This window comes from Sus scrofa, chromosome 5, assembly GCF_000003025.6.
Source record: "Sus scrofa isolate TJ Tabasco breed Duroc chromosome 5, Sscrofa11.1, whole genome shotgun sequence".
In the NCBI taxonomy this organism is placed as follows: domain Eukaryota; kingdom Metazoa; phylum Chordata; class Mammalia; order Artiodactyla; family Suidae; genus Sus; species Sus scrofa.
The window spans coordinates 87,285,132-87,303,635 of NC_010447.5; the positions used below are offsets into that span (position 1 = coordinate 87,285,132).

Sequence of the window (18,504 nt, forward strand, 5' to 3'; positions counted from 1 at the left end):
ATATTTAAGCTAAATACAATTCATTTTCCAACTTGTACCATCCAGGATAGTGAAATTTGGATCATCCCAAGTAAATGGAAGTAAACCAACCCACTTACCTCTTCACACCTTTTATCACAAAGTATTTATTGAACAAAAATAATATAACAGTAAAAATGATACATATATGAAAGTGAATGAAGATTTACAGTCATAGAAAAGATGTATACAAAGAGATTTAGGCTGTCATTCTATAAAATTTCACCAGGGCATTTTAACAATGTTCAAGCAGACATGTAAAAAGGGGGAAACACAGTTATTTAATATTTTCTTTGAAACCTATTTTCTGACTAAAATAGTTGTTTAAAAAAAAAAAAAAACCCAACACACACACACAGAATGAGGCAGAGCTAAAAGGGTTATACTGCAATACCTCCATTTCTCTATTTGTGTTAAAGTGAGTTTTTTGATCCATCAAAAAAATTATATTTTCCCTTTTCTAATAAATGGAGCTAGAGTATATGTTAATCATACTATTTGGAGAGAGGGAACTCAAGAATCAGGTTTACAGTCATCATTTACATTTAAAATAGTATTTTTGGTTGAGGTTTTTATACATTAACTTCCTTTAGGTTCTTTGTAAGAATCTTGCTTTTGAAGTGTGCTATTATCTGATAAGACAGTTTTCTCAATGCTCTTTTTTTGTTTGTTTTCTACCTAACATATAGTTTGGACCTGTAGTTACCTGTAACTGGCATGGGGAAATAGAACTGGATTGAGCACCATTCACTGTTAGACCTTCAATGAACTGAGGGCCTTTAGGCAACTCTCACTTCTCCTGTACAGTTGTCCTTCTCTGGAAATGGCAGTTGGATGCATTCTCAAAGACTTCTTCTAATATTTTATGTTTGGTAAATACCGATCCTCCAGACCAGCTCTTATTTTAGTACAGAATTATCACTGGAAGTGACTGACAGTATTATATCTATTTGCAGATTTTGAAACCAGGCCCACTACTTTATATTCAAAGATGCACATTAGAGTGTTTAGATTTTTTTTTCCCCCAGATAAGGGCATACAGACACAGAGATGCTCAGTTCCAGTTTGCAAATCTCGAGCTTTGTAAATGTCAAAACAAAATTTTAGATTTCTTGAAAATTCAAGAAATGTTTTTACAACCTTTATTTTTTACGCTTTCTCAGAATCCCTGATATTTAATGCTTGGTGTTAGGATCAATTATTTAGTCACATTTCAAATTGGTTTCTGTTACTTTTAGTTAAGGATGATAATCTTAAATTGGAAGCACTGGGCACTTTCCAGTTCTTTTATATTAGAGCATTCCTACTTTATATACAGAATGCCAGCTTAGACGGGTATGTGCTGGTTTTTTGAAGGAACAGGAAATATGTTTCTAGTATCACTGCTCTAAACTACACAAAAGACTTTACTGATGAGTGTTCCAAATTGGTATATAATCAGTTCAGTTCCACAGTGATGAGGTTCCTGAAGAATTGTATTAGCAGTTTTCCTTCATTCTCACCACAGTTATACGTAAAGCAGTGTATCCTGCACCTCTCAATTTTTCCACAAGCAAGGCTATACCTATACACATGAAGGTACCCGGTGTTACAAAATTGTTTCTTTGTTGTTTGATATCCATCACCAGTCTGTGAACCTCTTCCAAAGCGTAGGATTTTTAAGTGTCGTCATAGTTCCAGGGGTTTAGAGAAACCCTAAGGCATACAGTAAACACATCAGCGAGGTATGATTCTCTATGGAAAAGTGGGAGAACCAGGTAACTTACTTAAGTAAGAATATGCTAACCTAGAATATATTCCAGGGGCGTGGATAGACTTGATGTAGCTTTTCCATCTCGGGTTTTGGTTTGGGAGGCATCTAAAAGATTGTAAACAGCTAGGAGGCTAGCTTTTCAAAGTTTGTTTTTCAAAAAAATGCACTTTAGAACATTTTCTTTTATGAAAGTTTATTGTCTAAATATGGCTTAGTTTCTTATAAAAACATCACTTGGACATTATATTTACTGAATTTCAGTTCAAAAGAGGTTCTAAGGCAATTCTCATACAGTTGAAAGCAAAAAAGAAAAATATGAGCCTGCTTTCATATTGCCTAGTTGTGAAAAGTAATGAAATTCTATTAGAGAGCTGTTGAATACTAATTTTTGTCTTTCAAACATTTTAATACTAAAAAATACAAATCATTTACAGTAAACTAAATGGAAAGGAAGGCACAGCTGGTTATAGTGTATATAAGCATAGTTTAGCATATGCAGAATTAAAGAGGAAGAAAGCTTCACATCCTTAATAGTTAAATGAAAACCATTAAGAAAAGTTCTTCACTGTCAACAGTGTTCAACACTTAATAGCTAAGAGGATATAAAAACAAAAACATTAAAATTCACTTAATGCAAAACAGATTTTCATATATACTTGAATATAAAAAGTTTTTAAAATGCTATCTTCATTCTGGATCATCCATGTTATGAAAAGTGCAAACCAAATTACAGACAGGTTTCACAAAGTCCTTCTCATGACACAGGTAAACTAGTCCATGGGGACAAATTTGTTTCCTCAGTTAATGAGTCTTTAGTTGTGGCCAGATGTCATCAGGATTTCTGAGAGTTCGAAGAAAGCAGTACTGGAGAAGCAGCTCTGTCCAGACTGGGGATTGGCACTGGCATATGGCCGTTAAGCAGTGTTGGGAACTGTAAGGGACAAAAGATTTGTAAAATAATTACTGCAAATCCATCAGGAAGACCTGAGTTCTTTACATTCCTAGACAGACCGCAGGGGAGCAGTTCTCTTACCACCCCTGTGATAGAGGTCTACTGCCATTTACTTTACAGAGTGAGTAATCAGAAGATGACAATGAGATCAAGGTTACACGCAGCAAATAGAGGCGAAGGCTTAGGAAATATCCCTGATTGTTTTACACGCCTAGGCCAATACTGTAGTTGTAATACTATTTCTAAAAGGTTTCAAGCTACTCAGAATAATAATTTGCTTTAAGTATTAACAAAAAAATTAATTTTGAAAATCAGACAACTGACTGACTCTTGGCATGTGGATCAGTAATTTCTAACACTGTCTAATACTGTACTTTGAAACTGGCTATCGGTTTTCCAGAGTACAAGGATGCTTCTCAGTAACGGTTAAAAATAAGGAATATTTTTAATCTTAAAGGATTTAGAAAATTAAGGATTTCTTTGAAGTATTCTTTCTAATTATAGTGATCCCCCACAAATGCCAAAACTTAAAGAGTAAAGTTAATTTCTGTATTGGTAACTAAGATGATAAATAGGTTAAAGGTATATGCTTTGGTAACTTCCACATTTAAAAGAAATTCAGCAGCTATACTCCTAACTAAACAGGAAATAATTCAAGATCTCTTTTTAAAACATGACTCTTTGAAACTAGGTTTTCATTTTCTAGAATAATATGTGTCACTGTGATCTGGGCAGTCTTCTAGTTTAACTGCTATTTCGTCTAGATAAGCTATTAAACTTCTCAACACTAAATATGAAACTACAGAGCCTGGTATATGTTAGGAATACAGTAAACGTGTAGAACAAGTAAATGGATTTCTGCATTTTTGCAAACTATTTCAGTAACTGTTACTTGTCTAGTGCCTTACAGTTTATCAGTGGTTGTCATTTTGTTTGATATCTAGAGCCTATAAAATTAAGGCTGGTTATCCCCATTTTATGGATGAGAAAACACACTTCAGTTGAGTTCTGATTGGCTAAAACAGCAGTAAAGCCAAATTTAAACTGTCTGATTGAAAGACAACTGTGCTTTCTGTACCAAGCTGCCCACCTTATTTTTGTCAGCAGGTGGGGATAGTACTATTTCAGTTTCTTTCGTGGTTATATTCATTGTTTATTTCCTGACACTCAGAATTTTAACATTACGTAGAATTTTATGCATTTCAACTGAGTTATCAGGTCTGTTTGCATTTAGCCTATACTCTCTCTTTCATTTAAGGCATGCTCCTAACCACTATTCCCACTGATTAAGAGTGAACAGGAAGGAGAGCAGGTTTGAATTTTCATTCTTTTAGTTTCTTTACATCTTCTCTCACTTTAGTTTTTGTCCACTTCATTGGAGTTTTCAAGAGAACCAGCTTTTGGTTTTGTAGTTGATTTCTGTTCTTAGCTCTTTATTTCTCTACACTCAATTGTCATAGTTTGTTGGTTAGCCTGGCTTTTCTGACACATTTCATAGTCCTTTTTATTGGTTCCGTACCACCACCCCACCCCGGCCCCATCCACAACCGGTGCACCTTTTCCTTTTTTAAATTTTCTTCTTTTTTGCAGACGTTCCAGGGCCAGGGATTGAACCCACAACCACAGCATTGACAATGCTGGATCCCTAACCCACTGAGCCACCAGGAAGCTCCCCAGTCACCCTTTTCTTAAAGTGCTGCATATTCTCCAACTTTTGTCCTCAGCCTCCCTCTCTCCTATACTGAATTCAGCAATCATTTCCTGCTGTCAGTCAGATATCCGCACTCACTCTTAAGTCAGTAAGCGGTGGTTAGGAGCACAGCCCTAAACGTGAATCAGGCACATGTGATCTTGGGTAAACTGAGCAACATCTCTGGCCTGAGTGTCACTATCTTTTCAAATAAAACTACTTGGACTATTAAATGAGAAGCCATGGAAAGTGCTTAGAATAATCTCTGGCATAAAGTAGCCCTCAGGAAGAAACTATTGTTATCAATAGTTTTCCTAGTTTTTTAATCACTTGATGATCCTTGTCTCTGCCTAATTTTCACCACCTACTTACTCCTCAAACCCAGCTAAAAGCCTTCCTCTCAATTTTACCTCTGCATTGTCTTTGAAATATATTCCTGTTTTCATTATTATTTGTAAGATGATTCAAGTAGTGTAAATTTTCTATCTCCCTGCCCCTTATACTTTCTGCTTTCTCTTCTATCCTTTCTCCATACTGTAGTATCAGCGGTAGTTTTCTAAAATAGAGATATTATGCTGTCCCTGGCTTAAAAAGCCTTCCATGGTTACCACTTAACAAGAGGTGACGTGTGTACCAGTCAAGCCCCAAAGCTGCTTTTTCCATCCAGTCTCCTGTCACCCAGTCCTTTCCTGAATAGACTGCATACTTTCATATCTAAAAGATGCAGATCTATTCACCTAGCGTGCACTCTGCCTAAATTCTGTCCCTTCTTCCTAGCTTAGGTGACACTTCTGCTTTAGAGCCTTTATGTCCATTCCACAGCTGGAAGGAACTTCTCCTATTGGGCTCTTGAAGTACTTTGCACATCTATTATTCACATGTTTATCCCTAGAGAACGCTGCAGATATTTGCTAGGTTAGATTTATTGAATGAAAAATTAGAGAAAACATTAACTCTACCTTGTTCCAAGATGTATCTGTACCTACTAGATATATTCCACCTCTGATCAAAATCTGTTTCGGAAGTGGACAGATGTCCTAAAGATAGGCTTAAAATGCCAAACTATCCAGTTGAAACTGATCTCCATTTATAAATCAAGGTTGTATATTTAGATTTAGCATGTCTTTAGCATCTCTCTCTTTACTAGATTACACAGCATATCTCTTCTAGAAAAGCTAATATCTTCACTCGCCTTCCCTAAAAAAATTTCAGGAACTGTTATAACTTGCTATCATAATAATAATAATATTGGGACCTTTCGTGCCAGAACTCCTCAGCTCTGTCAACTGTTACCCTAAGGATTCTGATATAATTTTCTAATAATCACAACAAAATTTGCTAGCATTATTTAAAACTTCACTAAGTCTAATTTTTTCCTCCTCCAACACAGTGATACAGCTTAGGTGAAAATGTTTGGGTTTTCGGGGGTTTTTTGCATTTTGTTTTTGTCTTTTTAGGGCCAGACCCACGGTTATATGGAGGTTCCCAAGCTAGGGGTCGAATGGGAGCTGTAGCCACCGACCTGTGCCACAGCCACAGCCACGCCAGATCCGAGCCACGTATGCAACCTACCCCACAGCTCATGGCAACACTAGATCCTTAACCCACTGAGTGAGGCCAGGGATTGAACCTGCATCCTCATGGCTACTACTCAGCTTCTTTTCCACTGATCCCCAAAGGGAACTCCAAGTTTGTATTTTTAAATAAACTTCTTTTTATTAGTTTGAAAGGGGGGCACTATTGATAGTAATCTTTTAAAAAAAAAGTATTCTTACCATGTTATTTACCATTTTCAAAACTGCTGATTTCAGCTTCTACCACACTCTGTGCTTTTATCATAGGGAAAGTAATAATACTTGAAAAGGTACAAAATTCTTTAGTCTCGTGGATCCCAGTCCACAAAAGAGGGCCCAAAGCCATGAGACCCATCAGCCATCCAAACCTGGTTGCATTTTCCTCTTCAAGGTTGTGTTTTGAATGGCTCCAGGAGAAAGGGAAGTCCAGTTGGTGAAATCAAAATTAAAATTCTGAGCAGGTACCCTTTTATTTATGTATTTATTTATTGTCATTTAGAGCCACACCAGCGGCATATGGAGGTTCCCAGGCTAGGGGTCAAATTGGAGCTGTAGCCGCCAGCCTACACCACAGCCACAGCCATGCCAGATCTGAGCCGTGTCTGCGACCTACACCATAGCTCACTCACAGCAATGCCGGATCCTTAACCCACTGAGTGAGGCCAGGGATCGAACCCTCATCCTCATAGTCAGGTTCGTTAACCACTGAACCACGACAGGAACTCCTGAGCAGGTAGCCTTTAAATGCAGCATTTCTTTTGCAGAATTCTAAATATAAGTTTGGGGAACGACTGGTCTGCAGTGGTTCTCAAAGTGTGATTCCTGGAGCAGCATTACTAGGCACTCGAAAGAATGTTATTATCAGGCCTCATCCCAGACCTTCTAAATCAGACACTCTGGAAGTGGGGCCCAGCAAACTGCATTTGAACACACACGCCATCTGATTCTGCTGTACATTCACTTTGAGAACCGCTGGTCTACAGTAGTGACTGAAGAGAAGGGAACATGCGTATCTCCCAATTCCCAGAGCTCCTGATAGCAATATGTAGAATGACTGTGGACATGAGCCATTATTACCGTTGGGAATAATGGCTGGGAAAAGTTTGGTATCTTAAGGCAAGAGATCCCAAAGAACTCTCAACCAGTAGTTCTCCACGGCTTTCTTGGGAAGTCGCCAAGCCGTGCACCAATCAGAGAGCAGAAGCCCAAGTAAGGTGGGGGACAGGGACGGGCAGAAGGAAGAGACCCCAAATATCTACGAACCTTATTCCATATTCACAAATAATCTGTTCCCATTCACAAATATCTACGGAACCCTAGGGCAGCCCCTGTTAGATTCTAGGGTTGGCGTAGTATTGCAGTTCCTAGCACCATGGAGCTGCCTGTACGTACACACCATACAACTCCTTTCTGATCTACTCAGGAACTCTGCCGTTCCCATCTGGAGACTTCCAGAAAATAAGGCCTTTTAGCTCCCCTACCAAAAGATTATTAGTCTAAAACTTGCCTACTGCTGCATTTGCTCACTGCTTTTTGCTATTTCTAGTGTTTGGTTTCCTTGCCCGAGTTATGGCCGCGGATCAACATGTTGGCTGTGTGTGACTGTATCTCAATTTCCTGTGATGAGAAGAAGGACCAGGAGGAGAAACCTGATGACTCCAGGGATATAGTCAATCATGACATCCTATCTCAACCCTTCTAAGGGAACCAGAGAAGCAAGATAGTAGTCAGAATCTTCTTAGCTCCCCCTTCTCCCAGCAAGAACCCAAATACCAGCAGGCAGAGCCTCTGGCACAGACGTAAATATTAACCTTGTCAAGCAAAATGTACAGCTGAGAAGAGCAGTGGAGACCTGATCTTTTTTAACCAAAGGTAGGGCAGAGCACACCATGATCTTGGCAGCATTTCCTGAGGAAGCATGTCCCTTAGAAGTTCCACATTAAAAAGTTCATTTCCAAATGCTCACCTGGAACAGCGTGTTTGGCCCCTGCAGCCGGGCAGGACTCAGTGGAGCAACTGGACTAAGGCTGCTCCAGAAATGTATGCTGGACAGCAGTGGACTCGGGGTCAGAAGCAATCCATTTGGTGTCTGGGAAAGAAAGCACACACATGGTTTTTGATACAGGCGTCACCTGACTCCAGCTGTGGCCAGGGGCATTAGCCATGAACCAAGAAACAAGCCTCTCCATTTGGGGAAAATCTGACATATTATTTCTACAGGGCTGTATGCAGTTGAATTTCTTTTTTTATAAAGGAAGAAAGTATGGAAAATTAACTTCCTTAAGCACGGTAGAAAACTCAAGTCTGTAGCAACTTTTGTCCAGATACTTTCTTGAATTTGCTCCTCCTCACACATTAAACAAGATTTAGTGGAGTAGCAAATGGGATCCCACGAAAGGGCTTCCTTTTTTTTTTTTTGCCTGTGTTTTCTTAGTTTTCTACAGTGGACTGCCATTATTTGGGCTATACACAGAGACACACATTTTTTAAAGGGCCTCTCAAGCTTCATTTTCTCTATCAATAACAGCCCTTTAATACATTAGGAACTGCAGCTAAAATACCCTGTAGCAGTTTCATCAAAAGCTCTGAACTGGGTTTTCCAGATTCCACTCCAGATATGCGCCTGATGAGAATTCATCTCCCTGGCAATGGTTTGGAGAGGGGAAAAAAAATCCTTTGTCAGACTGGGTGTAAAGCCGAAACTCTGGGTCTCCCAGGAGAGAGCCAAGGATTGTATTTGCTGGCACACACACAGCAGGAGTCCTGGCCTGCACCCCAGCTAGCCAGCTAGTGTGTAGAAGAAACAACCCACCCCAGCTGCGAAGTCTGCTTTTATTCTCGGCAGAGGCAAACGCCCTCATCCAGGGTGATTTTGCACCTTTGGTGACTAGAGGGCGCCCCTCAGTGGTTTTGTGGTGGTAGTGAGGTGCTCCATGTAAGAAGCAGCACAGCAAGGACTCCAGCTTTTCAGATTGCATCATGCTAGATGCTGAAGTTAGCATCTTTTCCTAGAATTGGCCTTCGCAGCTTCATTAATTACCCAGGACATTCGGCTTAAACTAAGTGGAAAGGTCTCTATTCAGCAGAAAGGAGATAAACTCCCAAAGATTCTTAAACTGAAGCTGCTGAAAAGTAAACTAATTTATGCCAAATTACGTGAATCTTTGGTTCCACGGCACTTCCTGCATACTTAATGACCTATGAGGTTACAAGGATACATACGTATTTTGGATGAATTTCCCATTTGTTCTCATCCAAGGCAGTGTCACAAGCACGCCAGGCCATCTGGCTTACCGGTTAAGGCTTCAGTGGTTTTACGTGGGCTCTGCCAGGGTGCCAGTCTCAGAACCGCTACTTACTAGCGAGGTACAACTGATATGCCTCAGATTCCTCATCTGCAAAATGGGGGGAAATGCCCCCATTCTTTACATGACGGGTTTGTCAGGAAGGGTCAACGACGTGTGCAAAGCTCTGAACGTGCGTCTAGCACACGGCAACTGCCTCGCAAGTGTTCAAGACCGTCCTCGTTAGCAATGAATTGAAAGTGTACCTGACTGAGTGTATTGCACCTGCGTGTGGAAAAGCCCCTCATGTCCCAAAACAGACACGCCTGCCTAGTCAGCCAGTATTTTAAGGTTCCTCTCAGTCACGTCAGGTTCAAGGACACAGCTCAGGCGATCTGAGAGGATGAACTCTGAGGCCAGGTTCCAACCTCGGTATGTCTGCCGCGTTAACACGTACGAACCAGCGCATCACGACCTGGTTTATCTGCCCAGGAAGGTCTTGTGGCTCCAGTGCGCCCGTGAATCCTTTAAACTCCAAAACATCACTTTTTCTCATCCACAGCCACAAACAGGCAGCCTTTCTGCTTTAATCCTCTGAGCAACATATGAGGTGTGGAATATCGTTTCAGAGTCTAAAATACACACCCATGTCTGGATTTGAGATGCTTGCACATTTATTTCTAAGGGATACAGTGGCCTTCTGTTTCTCATGTTTAGTATGTTTGAAACGTCTTCTATAATATACGCAAATAAATGCTGTGAAATGATTTCCTTCATTCCTTTCCCCCATCCCTGTTCTGCCTGAAGATCCCGTGGCTGTCGAGAAAAAACTGGTTGGCTGCTCTTTTAAGGGAAGTTCCTATAAAGGTTGGCCTGGGTTATCTCTGGTTTCTTGTGAGCTTTCAGAGCCTCAGACGAGCCACTTGAGTCACGGAAGGAAGGCTAAGCCCAAGGCCAGAGGTTAAAGAGGCCACCAGCAAACCAAATGCTCCCTCTTCTTTCACTCAAGAATGTCTTCGCAAATGGGCTCCTCTGAGGGGCAGATAAGGACTTCCTGATCCTGCCACCTGCCAGGGAAGGAGACGCCCTAGGGCCCAAGGACAATTCATTTTCAAGGGAAAAGACCCCATCAGGACCTCAATTTTGTCCGCCCCACGTTCTTCTGTCACTCAATTACTGAGGCTTCTAGAGAGCCCAACATTTGCACTAAACCTGGTGAGCGAACATACAGACATGCCCTTGCTGGATGCCCTCTGACCATCAAAATTCCACCTCCTCAAAGGAGACTTTGCTGCTTTCCCCTCAGCCCAATGGTACAAACTCGCCACCTTTCCAAATCCAGTGTTTCTTAGGACTCATCTATTTCTATCAACAGTACCACCATTTATCTATCCACCCAACAGATACTGAGTACATAACACGTGTTAGGTGCCAGAGACACAATGATAAAACAAGACACTACCCCTGCCCTCACAGCCGGAGTACAACCCAGCGTCCCAGTCACTGAGATGCAAATGCCTTCTCCCCTTGCCCCCTTCCCACAATCTCTGGGTGTGGCCCGGGGATCCTTCCTTGAAATGACTCTATCCCCTCATTTCCAGTCTTGCAGGTGGCATGTGACAGCTGCCACCTACCACAGTCCAGCTGCCTCTGACCTCTCCCTTGCAACCTGTTCTGAGCACTGCCACTGAATCAATCACCTTAAGACATTATGCTTCTCAGTTTCAGGAAAGGAAAAAAAAAGTATGACCTCCTCAACCAAAATTCTAGGTTCCCCCATAGCCTAGTTTCACGTGAACCCTCCTACTTCGCTTGAAATGTCCTGAGCAGCACACAATTCCAACCTCCTCGTTCTTTAGCAGCTCTTCTAGAACTTCCCAGGTGAGCCAGGGCTAGACCACTCCACAAGTGGTCTCATGTGTTTCCATGCTTTTGAAGCACCCCTTATGTGTTGATGACTCCCTGACTTTATCCCCAGCCCCGAACTCTTGCCTCAGCTCCCACTGCAACAGAATGTCCTTCAGGCGCCTCACACTCCACACAGCCCAGACTGGACTTGCAGCCTTTCTCCACCTCCGTCAGTTTACCTCCTCCCGTGCCGCTCACACTCCCCGTCTGACTCTTCCCCTAAAGCCTCCGTACCCTTGGCCAAGTCCTGTTGATGGAGGTCCCTGTGACCGATTCACCCCCTTTGGCCCCATGCCGCTGTCACAGCCTTAGAGCCTGTCTTTCACCTGGCATTTGTACCATCTCATTCTAACTAGTTCCAGCCTCAGCCCTCCCCAGCCCACGTCATTTCCGCAACACACTTCTCCCTGTGTCACTGAGGCTCCATCTCCCACCCATCCTTTACCTTTGGAATTTATCTTCCCCTCTTATCAAACTACTGCACTGCCCTCATGCCCAAAGCAGTTTCCCATCTTTACCCCCTGGCTCAAGCGCTCCTCTGCCCACAGTGCCCTCTTCGCCCCATGTGCCAAATAATTGCTGCGGATCCTTTAACACCTTGCCCCGTGTGATCGCCCTTCCTTGAAGCCTCTTCCCATCCTTCCCATTCCCCCAAAAGTCAGTTCCTTCTTCCTTAGTATTCCTTTTATACTTAAGGATTCCTTTTCTGCTGTGTCCGGGATACTCTATCAGTCAACTTAAGTTAGGAGCTCCCTCCCTGATGAATGCGGATTAATTCATGTTTGCATCCCCAGCTCCAAGCAAAGCAGTTGGCTTGACAGGTGCTCAATCTGTGTTTGCTGAATTGAACGAAATGCCTTTTCCCCCTTTTGCTCCTAAAGTACTTCTCTGCACTGTGTATTTGACACTAGCCATGTGCGATCTTGTGTGTGTATGTGTGTGTGCGCATGTGCATGCGTGCCTTGTCACAGCTAGGTCTGAAGGTCATAAAAATAGGCACTTGTGCTTTTGGTGTCCTTCCTATGATTTGCAAATAATGCTCAATAATCACTTGTTGATAAATTCTAATAGCAAGTTTTGTTCCCCTTGACTCACACCCCCAGCAGCTATTAATTTCCCATCAAAACAAGTCTGAATTCCTCAATGAGTTCCCAGGGTCCTCTATAATTTCGCCCTAAATAATACATTGCCCTTATTTTTTTTTTTTACCGACTAGACAGCAAGCGTGTTAGCTCATGAGAGCAGGAACTGTGTCTTTCTTGCTCATCTCTATCCTCAGGTGCCCAGCCAATAGTTGGGCAGGTTGTTGTTAATCTTCCATAGATGCCAAGAGAATCCATGGCAAGGCCCTTTGTGGTTTAGAAAAAAAAAAAAAAAAGTCCTCAAAGGGTGACAGTGAACCTCTGGAAATGCCTAGAGGTGTTTGAATTCCAATAAAAACATGGTTTTAAGAACTTTAAAAAAGACGTGGAGTCACACAGAAGTGTGTATGGCACTGGATGTGCAGGGAATTCCACACTGGGCCAGGGTAGCTATGGTACATGGTGGGCAAAAAACAGCAGAAGGGCAGAGCTGGAGTGGAGCCAGCAGATCCGTGAAGGAGCTACGGAAAAGAGAGAGGGCAGCCCAGAGCTGGGAGAAGGAAGAACCAGCTGGAGGGTCAAGTCACACAAAAGTCTCCGGGGGCTCTCCTTCCCCTGTAGCGCCGGTGTGACGAGAGTCGCACGCTGAGCTGTGGAAGTGTTACAAAGCGGGATGAAGGGAAAAACCAGACTTTCCTTTTGTGGGTGTGCCAAAGGGGACAAGAAGACGAGAAACAACCCCAGAGCTGAGAAGGGATGCAGTCTACCCGGACGGCTCCTCAACACATGCACCCAGTTTTACTGGCATTTTAATTTCAATTCCCACCTTATGATTTGGGCTCAAGGTTGTTAACATCCATCCGTAAAACCTGCACGAAATTTAGCATCTCAGTCCTCAGCAAGCTGTCTCTACTCAGTGTTCATCCACAGCTGCTGCCAAGAAAACAGCCCCGGGGCATATGCATGCTCAGACTCTGATGATGAGGTCATGCCCTGGTGCCCACTCCTATCTGAGTTCAGCATCTTAGACATCACATGTGAGATGAGCAGAGGCCTTGGCATAAATGAAGGGACATGCACCAAGCCAATCTCTTATGCTGGTAAGAGAGGAGGAGGGAGAGACCCAACAGAAGAGGCAGATGGAAGAGAGACATGATGCCAAGGTGCAGAAGATACGGGGAATCACATGTTCAGCTGGCACCATTTAGGCTTCCGTGGTGCCTGTCTGGGAACCAGAGGGTTTCACATCCTGGTCCTGCCCCCACCCTCCACCCACATCACCAAACCCATCTCAATTTCTGTAGCTCAGGCCACCAAAGAAAGCATTCCTGTCTCTCTAGCAACAGTCCAATATGACCTCAGCAGCTGAGCTCCAACTACGTTGGTACCTAGCTTTTTCTTTTTTTTTTCTTGTCTTTTTGCTATTTCTTTGGGCCGCTCCCGTGGCATGTCGAGGTTCCCAGGCTAGGGTCGAATCGGAGCTGTAGCCACCGGCCTACACCAGAGCCGCAGCAACTCGGGATCCAAGCCACGTCTGCAACCTACACCACAGCTCACGGCAACGCCAGATCGTTAACCCACTGAGCAAGGGCAGGGACCGAACCTGCAACCTCGTGGTTCCTAGTCGGATTCGTTAACTACTGCGCCACGACAGGAACTCCGTTTTTTTTTAAGGGCCACAGCCTTGGCATATGGAAACTCCCAGGCTAGGGGTGGAATCAGAGCTGCAGCTGCCGGCCTACACCACAGCCACAGCCACTCTGGATCCTAGCGGTGTCTGCCACCTATACCACAGCTTAAGGCAACGCCAGATCCTTAACCCACTGAGCAAGGCCAGGAATCAAACCCGCATCCTTACAGAGACCATGTCAGGTTCTTAACCCACGGAGCCGCAATGGAAATTCCCAGCTGGCTTTTGCATTTGCACTTTTTCAGTTCCTCGCCTCCTTGCTGGGGGTGTCTCTGGGGGGGTCCCCACGTCTGTCCACATCCGTAATCTTGGCTTCTCAAAGACGCACAAGCATAAGCTCAATGGCATTTGGCACGGGTACGAGCAGATGCACCCCAGGTACGGATGGCAGCAGAGGTTTGGATGTGGCAGAATAGTGATGACTTTTCATGCCTGTCATGGTGTGGACTGAATTTTCAGGTCTGAAGTGGGGCCTACACAAGGCAAGCGGTTTAATAAGGTCCTCGGAGGGAATTGCAACCACACGACCCTAAGCGTGTCAAGACATGCTTAATCCTACCCTTCTTCCTGTCATGCTCTTACCTGAAGCTACCTTGGAATTCTGTTTGGAATAAATGAATAAATAAAATACAAATCATTCTTGGAATAAAGTTCTTGGGGATGTCATTTTTATAGCACACTTTATCTTTTCTAAAGCCAACTGTGAGGAAAGGTTGAATTGGGAGAGTCCCACAGGTAACAGGTGTTTCTGTGTAAACACTACACGCAGCACACCCCACAGAGGAAAGTGGAGTTTCTGTGACAGGCTGTGCTAAGGCAGGGGGGACACCAGTGAGCTACAGGCCTGAGACGCCCCTGCTGCCTGGGAGAGAAAGGCCCCAGGCCCCTTGTGGAGAGAAACCCCCCCTGGCTGAAAAGGGAAGTCTTTTGCTCCTGTCCCCTGGGGGTGCTTTCAGGGAAATAGGCTTGTCCCTTAGGCTGAGTCTCTGTCTACCTCAGTGGAAGGGTGGCTGCTGTGAGAGCTGATGCCATTTCTGACTGTCACAAGAGGGAGAGCCATGGGTTGGTGGGGTAGTGTCTGGGCCACCTGGAACAGCGACTCCCTTGAGAATCCAAGGCCCACACTGACTCCAGACCCACCCCCAATCCTGAGAGAGAAATCCACTTGGCTGTCCTGTCTGATCTCAGAGAAGCCACCTGGGTGAATGCCCCCCCCCACCAAGTCCCGCCCGTTCTCTGCTCTCTGGCTTCTCCCTCCTCCTCAGCCACCCCCAGCTGCTGCAGGTGCACAGCTGGCCCAGCTAGCAGGTGCACAGCTGGCCCAGCTAGCAGGTGAGGGGCTTGCAAGTCCTGAGCTTCTGCCAGCTCCCAAAGGCCGCCTTTGACACCTTTGGCTCCAAATGGCTTCAGAGACGACTCCCTCCCCCAACCCTTGCCCGATGCACTTGCCTCTCTCAGCCCAGGCGCGCCCCCCCTCCGGTCCAGGCCCAGACCCTACCCTTGGCCCCTCTCCCCGCAGGAAGCCCTGTTCCAGTTCTAGGACTTCATGACACGGCCTCCCAGGTCGAGGCCCCACGCTCCCAGCTGGGCTGAGGACCGTCTCCCCCCCCAAGTCACAGGTCCTCTGTCCAACGCCTGGCTTTCCTCCGCTTTCCCCTCCCTGGTGCTGGGCCCATCTGGGCCATCCCGTCTCCCAGTCCTGAGCTCGGCATCCATTCCTTCACATCCGCCCTGCTTCCCTACCTCAGCTCAAGGTCCCTCCTGCCCTCAGCCCAGCCCCACAGGCTCAGCCCAGGGCATGGAGCTTCCCCAAGTTCCCTGTATCCGGATCCAAACCCACAGGGCTAGGCTGAGCCGCTTTCCTCCGACCCTGCTACAGGCTGGCAGGTGTCCAGGGACAGTGAGACGGGCTCACAGAGAAAGCAGAGATGGAACTCAGAGTTGGCCTGGGCCTGGCTCGAGCCCTCTCCGAGCCTCCCGGCTGGAGGTGGCTGGGAGAGGTGACCCTGATGGCCCAGCCCGGCCCCACCTCCAGGTCCTTCTTGGCTACATTGGGAGCCGCTGCGTCTGAGCCATTTCCTCAGCAGTCCTGCGTCCCTGGACAGCTTTGCTTGGTTAGAAAAGAACCCACAGAAGAGCACACGTGCTCACTCTGACCTGGAAGGGAGCCCTGAGCCCTCGCCTCCGTGCCAGCATGCCCATCGCCACCAGCTCACAAGCAGAGCTGACCCAACCGCCCTGGGAGAAGCCATGAGAGGGGAATGGCCGAGAGTTGCTTTTATCTGCCTTGCAGGTGCCACGGACATTTCATGGTCAGGGGCGACTCTTTTGCCAGGGTGCGGGCCGAGAGCCTTTACTTCAAGAGCACGGATGCTGCAGCGGACTAACTGGGGTCAAGGTCACCTCTACCACCTGTTAGCTGTGTGACCCTGGATGAGCTGCTTCACCTCTGTGCCTCTTTTACCTCTGCCCGAAAAATGGGACAAGAGTCGTACCTCCTTCACGGGCCTGTGATGAAAAATAACCGAGACAGTACATGGGGGGTGTTTATCACAGTACCTGGCACACATGAGATGCTCAAAATATGCTGCTGCTGACAGTGATGGTGACAGCAAGGACAACCACAGCGATGGGTACAGAGGCAGGGGACAGAAGGCCCCTACACACCTCCAGCAGGTCCCCACCCCGGTGTCACAAAGCCACATGATGCTAAAACCTGCCAGTCAGAGCCAGCTCTCTTTCCACGGCCATTATCACACTGAATCCTCACAACAATCCATTTCGCAGATGTGGAAACCGGCTGCGAGAGCAAGCACCCAGAGTCACATTTCTACCCAGCAGGGCAGCCAGGAACTGAATCCAGGTCTGCATCCCTAAAGCCAATTCACTAAACCTCTGCCACTGAACTGCATCCAGCTTTCCAGCAGAAAAAGAAATAGGTTGCCCAGTATTTGCTCTGCCTTTGCCCTGCACCTGCCAGCTGGACAAAAGCGAGCATCTGAATCCTGCCTTTGGAGGAAAAGGCTGCCTCCTCGTCATTGTTAGCAACACTGGAGACTTTTCTTGCTCCACGAGTTTGCTCTCCTCTCCCCTGTGCTGGGTACCTGGGCTTTCTCAGACTAGCACTGTTTTTACTGAAGCATCTCTTTCTCCCCGTTTGGGGAGGTTCCTGCATTTCTTCTTAGAGACGCCAGGACAACCCAGCTCCACCCCGCCGACCGCAAGAGCTGTGTTGGTTACCATCTATTTTCTTATTAACAGAAACCAAAAGGCTACGTAGCAAGTGCTCTCCAGAGACGACTCGGACATAAGATTTTCGCAAAGCCCAGGGACCTTCAGAAAGGTCACTGTCCTGCCTGGCTTTCCCTGGAAGCCCACTGTTTGGATCTGCTTTGACGGCCACTGTGCTTATTCCATCTTACTGGGGCGCTGGGCCCCTAGACACCAACCAGGCAGCCCACCTTCTCTTGTGCACACCTCTGTCTGGGCGTGGAAAAGCAATTGCCCTTCACGATGCTATGGTGACGTTGCTCCGGGGGCCCCAGGATGATCCTTTGAGAGGCAGGAGGAAGCTGCTTAGGCTGCTCCTTCCCGCCCCTCTGCTAAGCCACTGGATCTGACCAGGCCAGGATGCCAGGGGCACCAGGGACAGCTCTTACCTGAGCAGTGAAGAAGGCTGGGGTAAGGGATCCAGAGGGAAGGGCCGGGCTGTTGAGGGCGATGGAGCCGATGTCGGTGCCAGAGAGCACCAGCGGGGGCGCGGAGATCTCCAAGCCTTTGGGTTTTTTGGCCTTTGGGGGAAGCGATGGAGACCGGGTCTTGGAGCCCGATGACAGGTTCAAGGGCTCCAGGGAATCCGAGTCATGGCAGGCGGCCTCCAGGAAGAGGCTTCTGTGTTCGGAAGGGAGGGGCGAGTTGGGGGACAGCGACGGGGACCGGGAGGAGGAGGGAGAGGCAGACGAGATGCTGGCGGCGTTGGGCAGCATCAAAGAGGAGATCTTGGAGACGGACGAGGCCAGGAAGGCCTCCGACGTGGACGGCAGGGACACCACGGGCCTGCTGACGTGCCGGTCGGTCTTGTTGGTCACAAACCTGATGACAGTCCGGACTTCTTCCACGGGAGGGCTGTCTTCCGGCTGCTCCTCCAGCTTCTCCGTCTTGATGGCCTTGAAGGACTCCGGGGGGCTCTGCAGGGAGTTAATGGTGAAGGACGAGTAGAGGCCCGAGTGCAGGTACTCGTTGCGGCCGGCGCTCTTGAGCGCCGACAGGCCGTGTCTGTGCGCCTCGCGGCCCTCGGGGGGCGCCTTGCACTCGCTGTCCTGCAGCAAGAGGCTCTCCCGGCTGATCTCCACCGCGTGAGGGTCCATTTTCAGTATCTCCGGGAAAGAGACAAATTTGTACACGAACTTCTGCCCGATCACCTTCTTGATGATGTTCTGTGAACACAAAAGCAGACACGGAAACGATGAGCGGGTCGGAGGACGCGGGTAAGAGGGTCAGGGCGGTGGGGACGCAGGCAGAAGCGCCCACCGGCCCGGCCTGCGCATCTGGGC

At 46.5% G+C, this 18,504-nt stretch overlaps 1 protein-coding gene across 2 annotated transcripts in view; it reads right to left on the bottom strand.

Moving 5' to 3' along the window:
* The window catches only part of ELK3 (ELK3, ETS transcription factor), a 69,965-nt gene continuing 51,566 nt past the window's right edge, over positions 106-18,504 (bottom strand). For both annotated transcript variants that reach the window (XM_021092733.1, XM_021092732.1), the window contains exons 3-5: positions 17,611-18,387; positions 7,954-8,076; positions 106-2,702 (exon numbers count right to left, since the gene is read on the bottom strand). In XM_021092733.1, the coding sequence (XP_020948392.1) occupies positions 2,604-2,702; positions 7,954-8,076; positions 17,611-18,387 (999 nt within the window). In that variant the 3' untranslated portion in view covers positions 106-2,603. The remainder of the gene's footprint in view (positions 2,703-7,953; positions 8,077-17,610; positions 18,388-18,504) is intronic.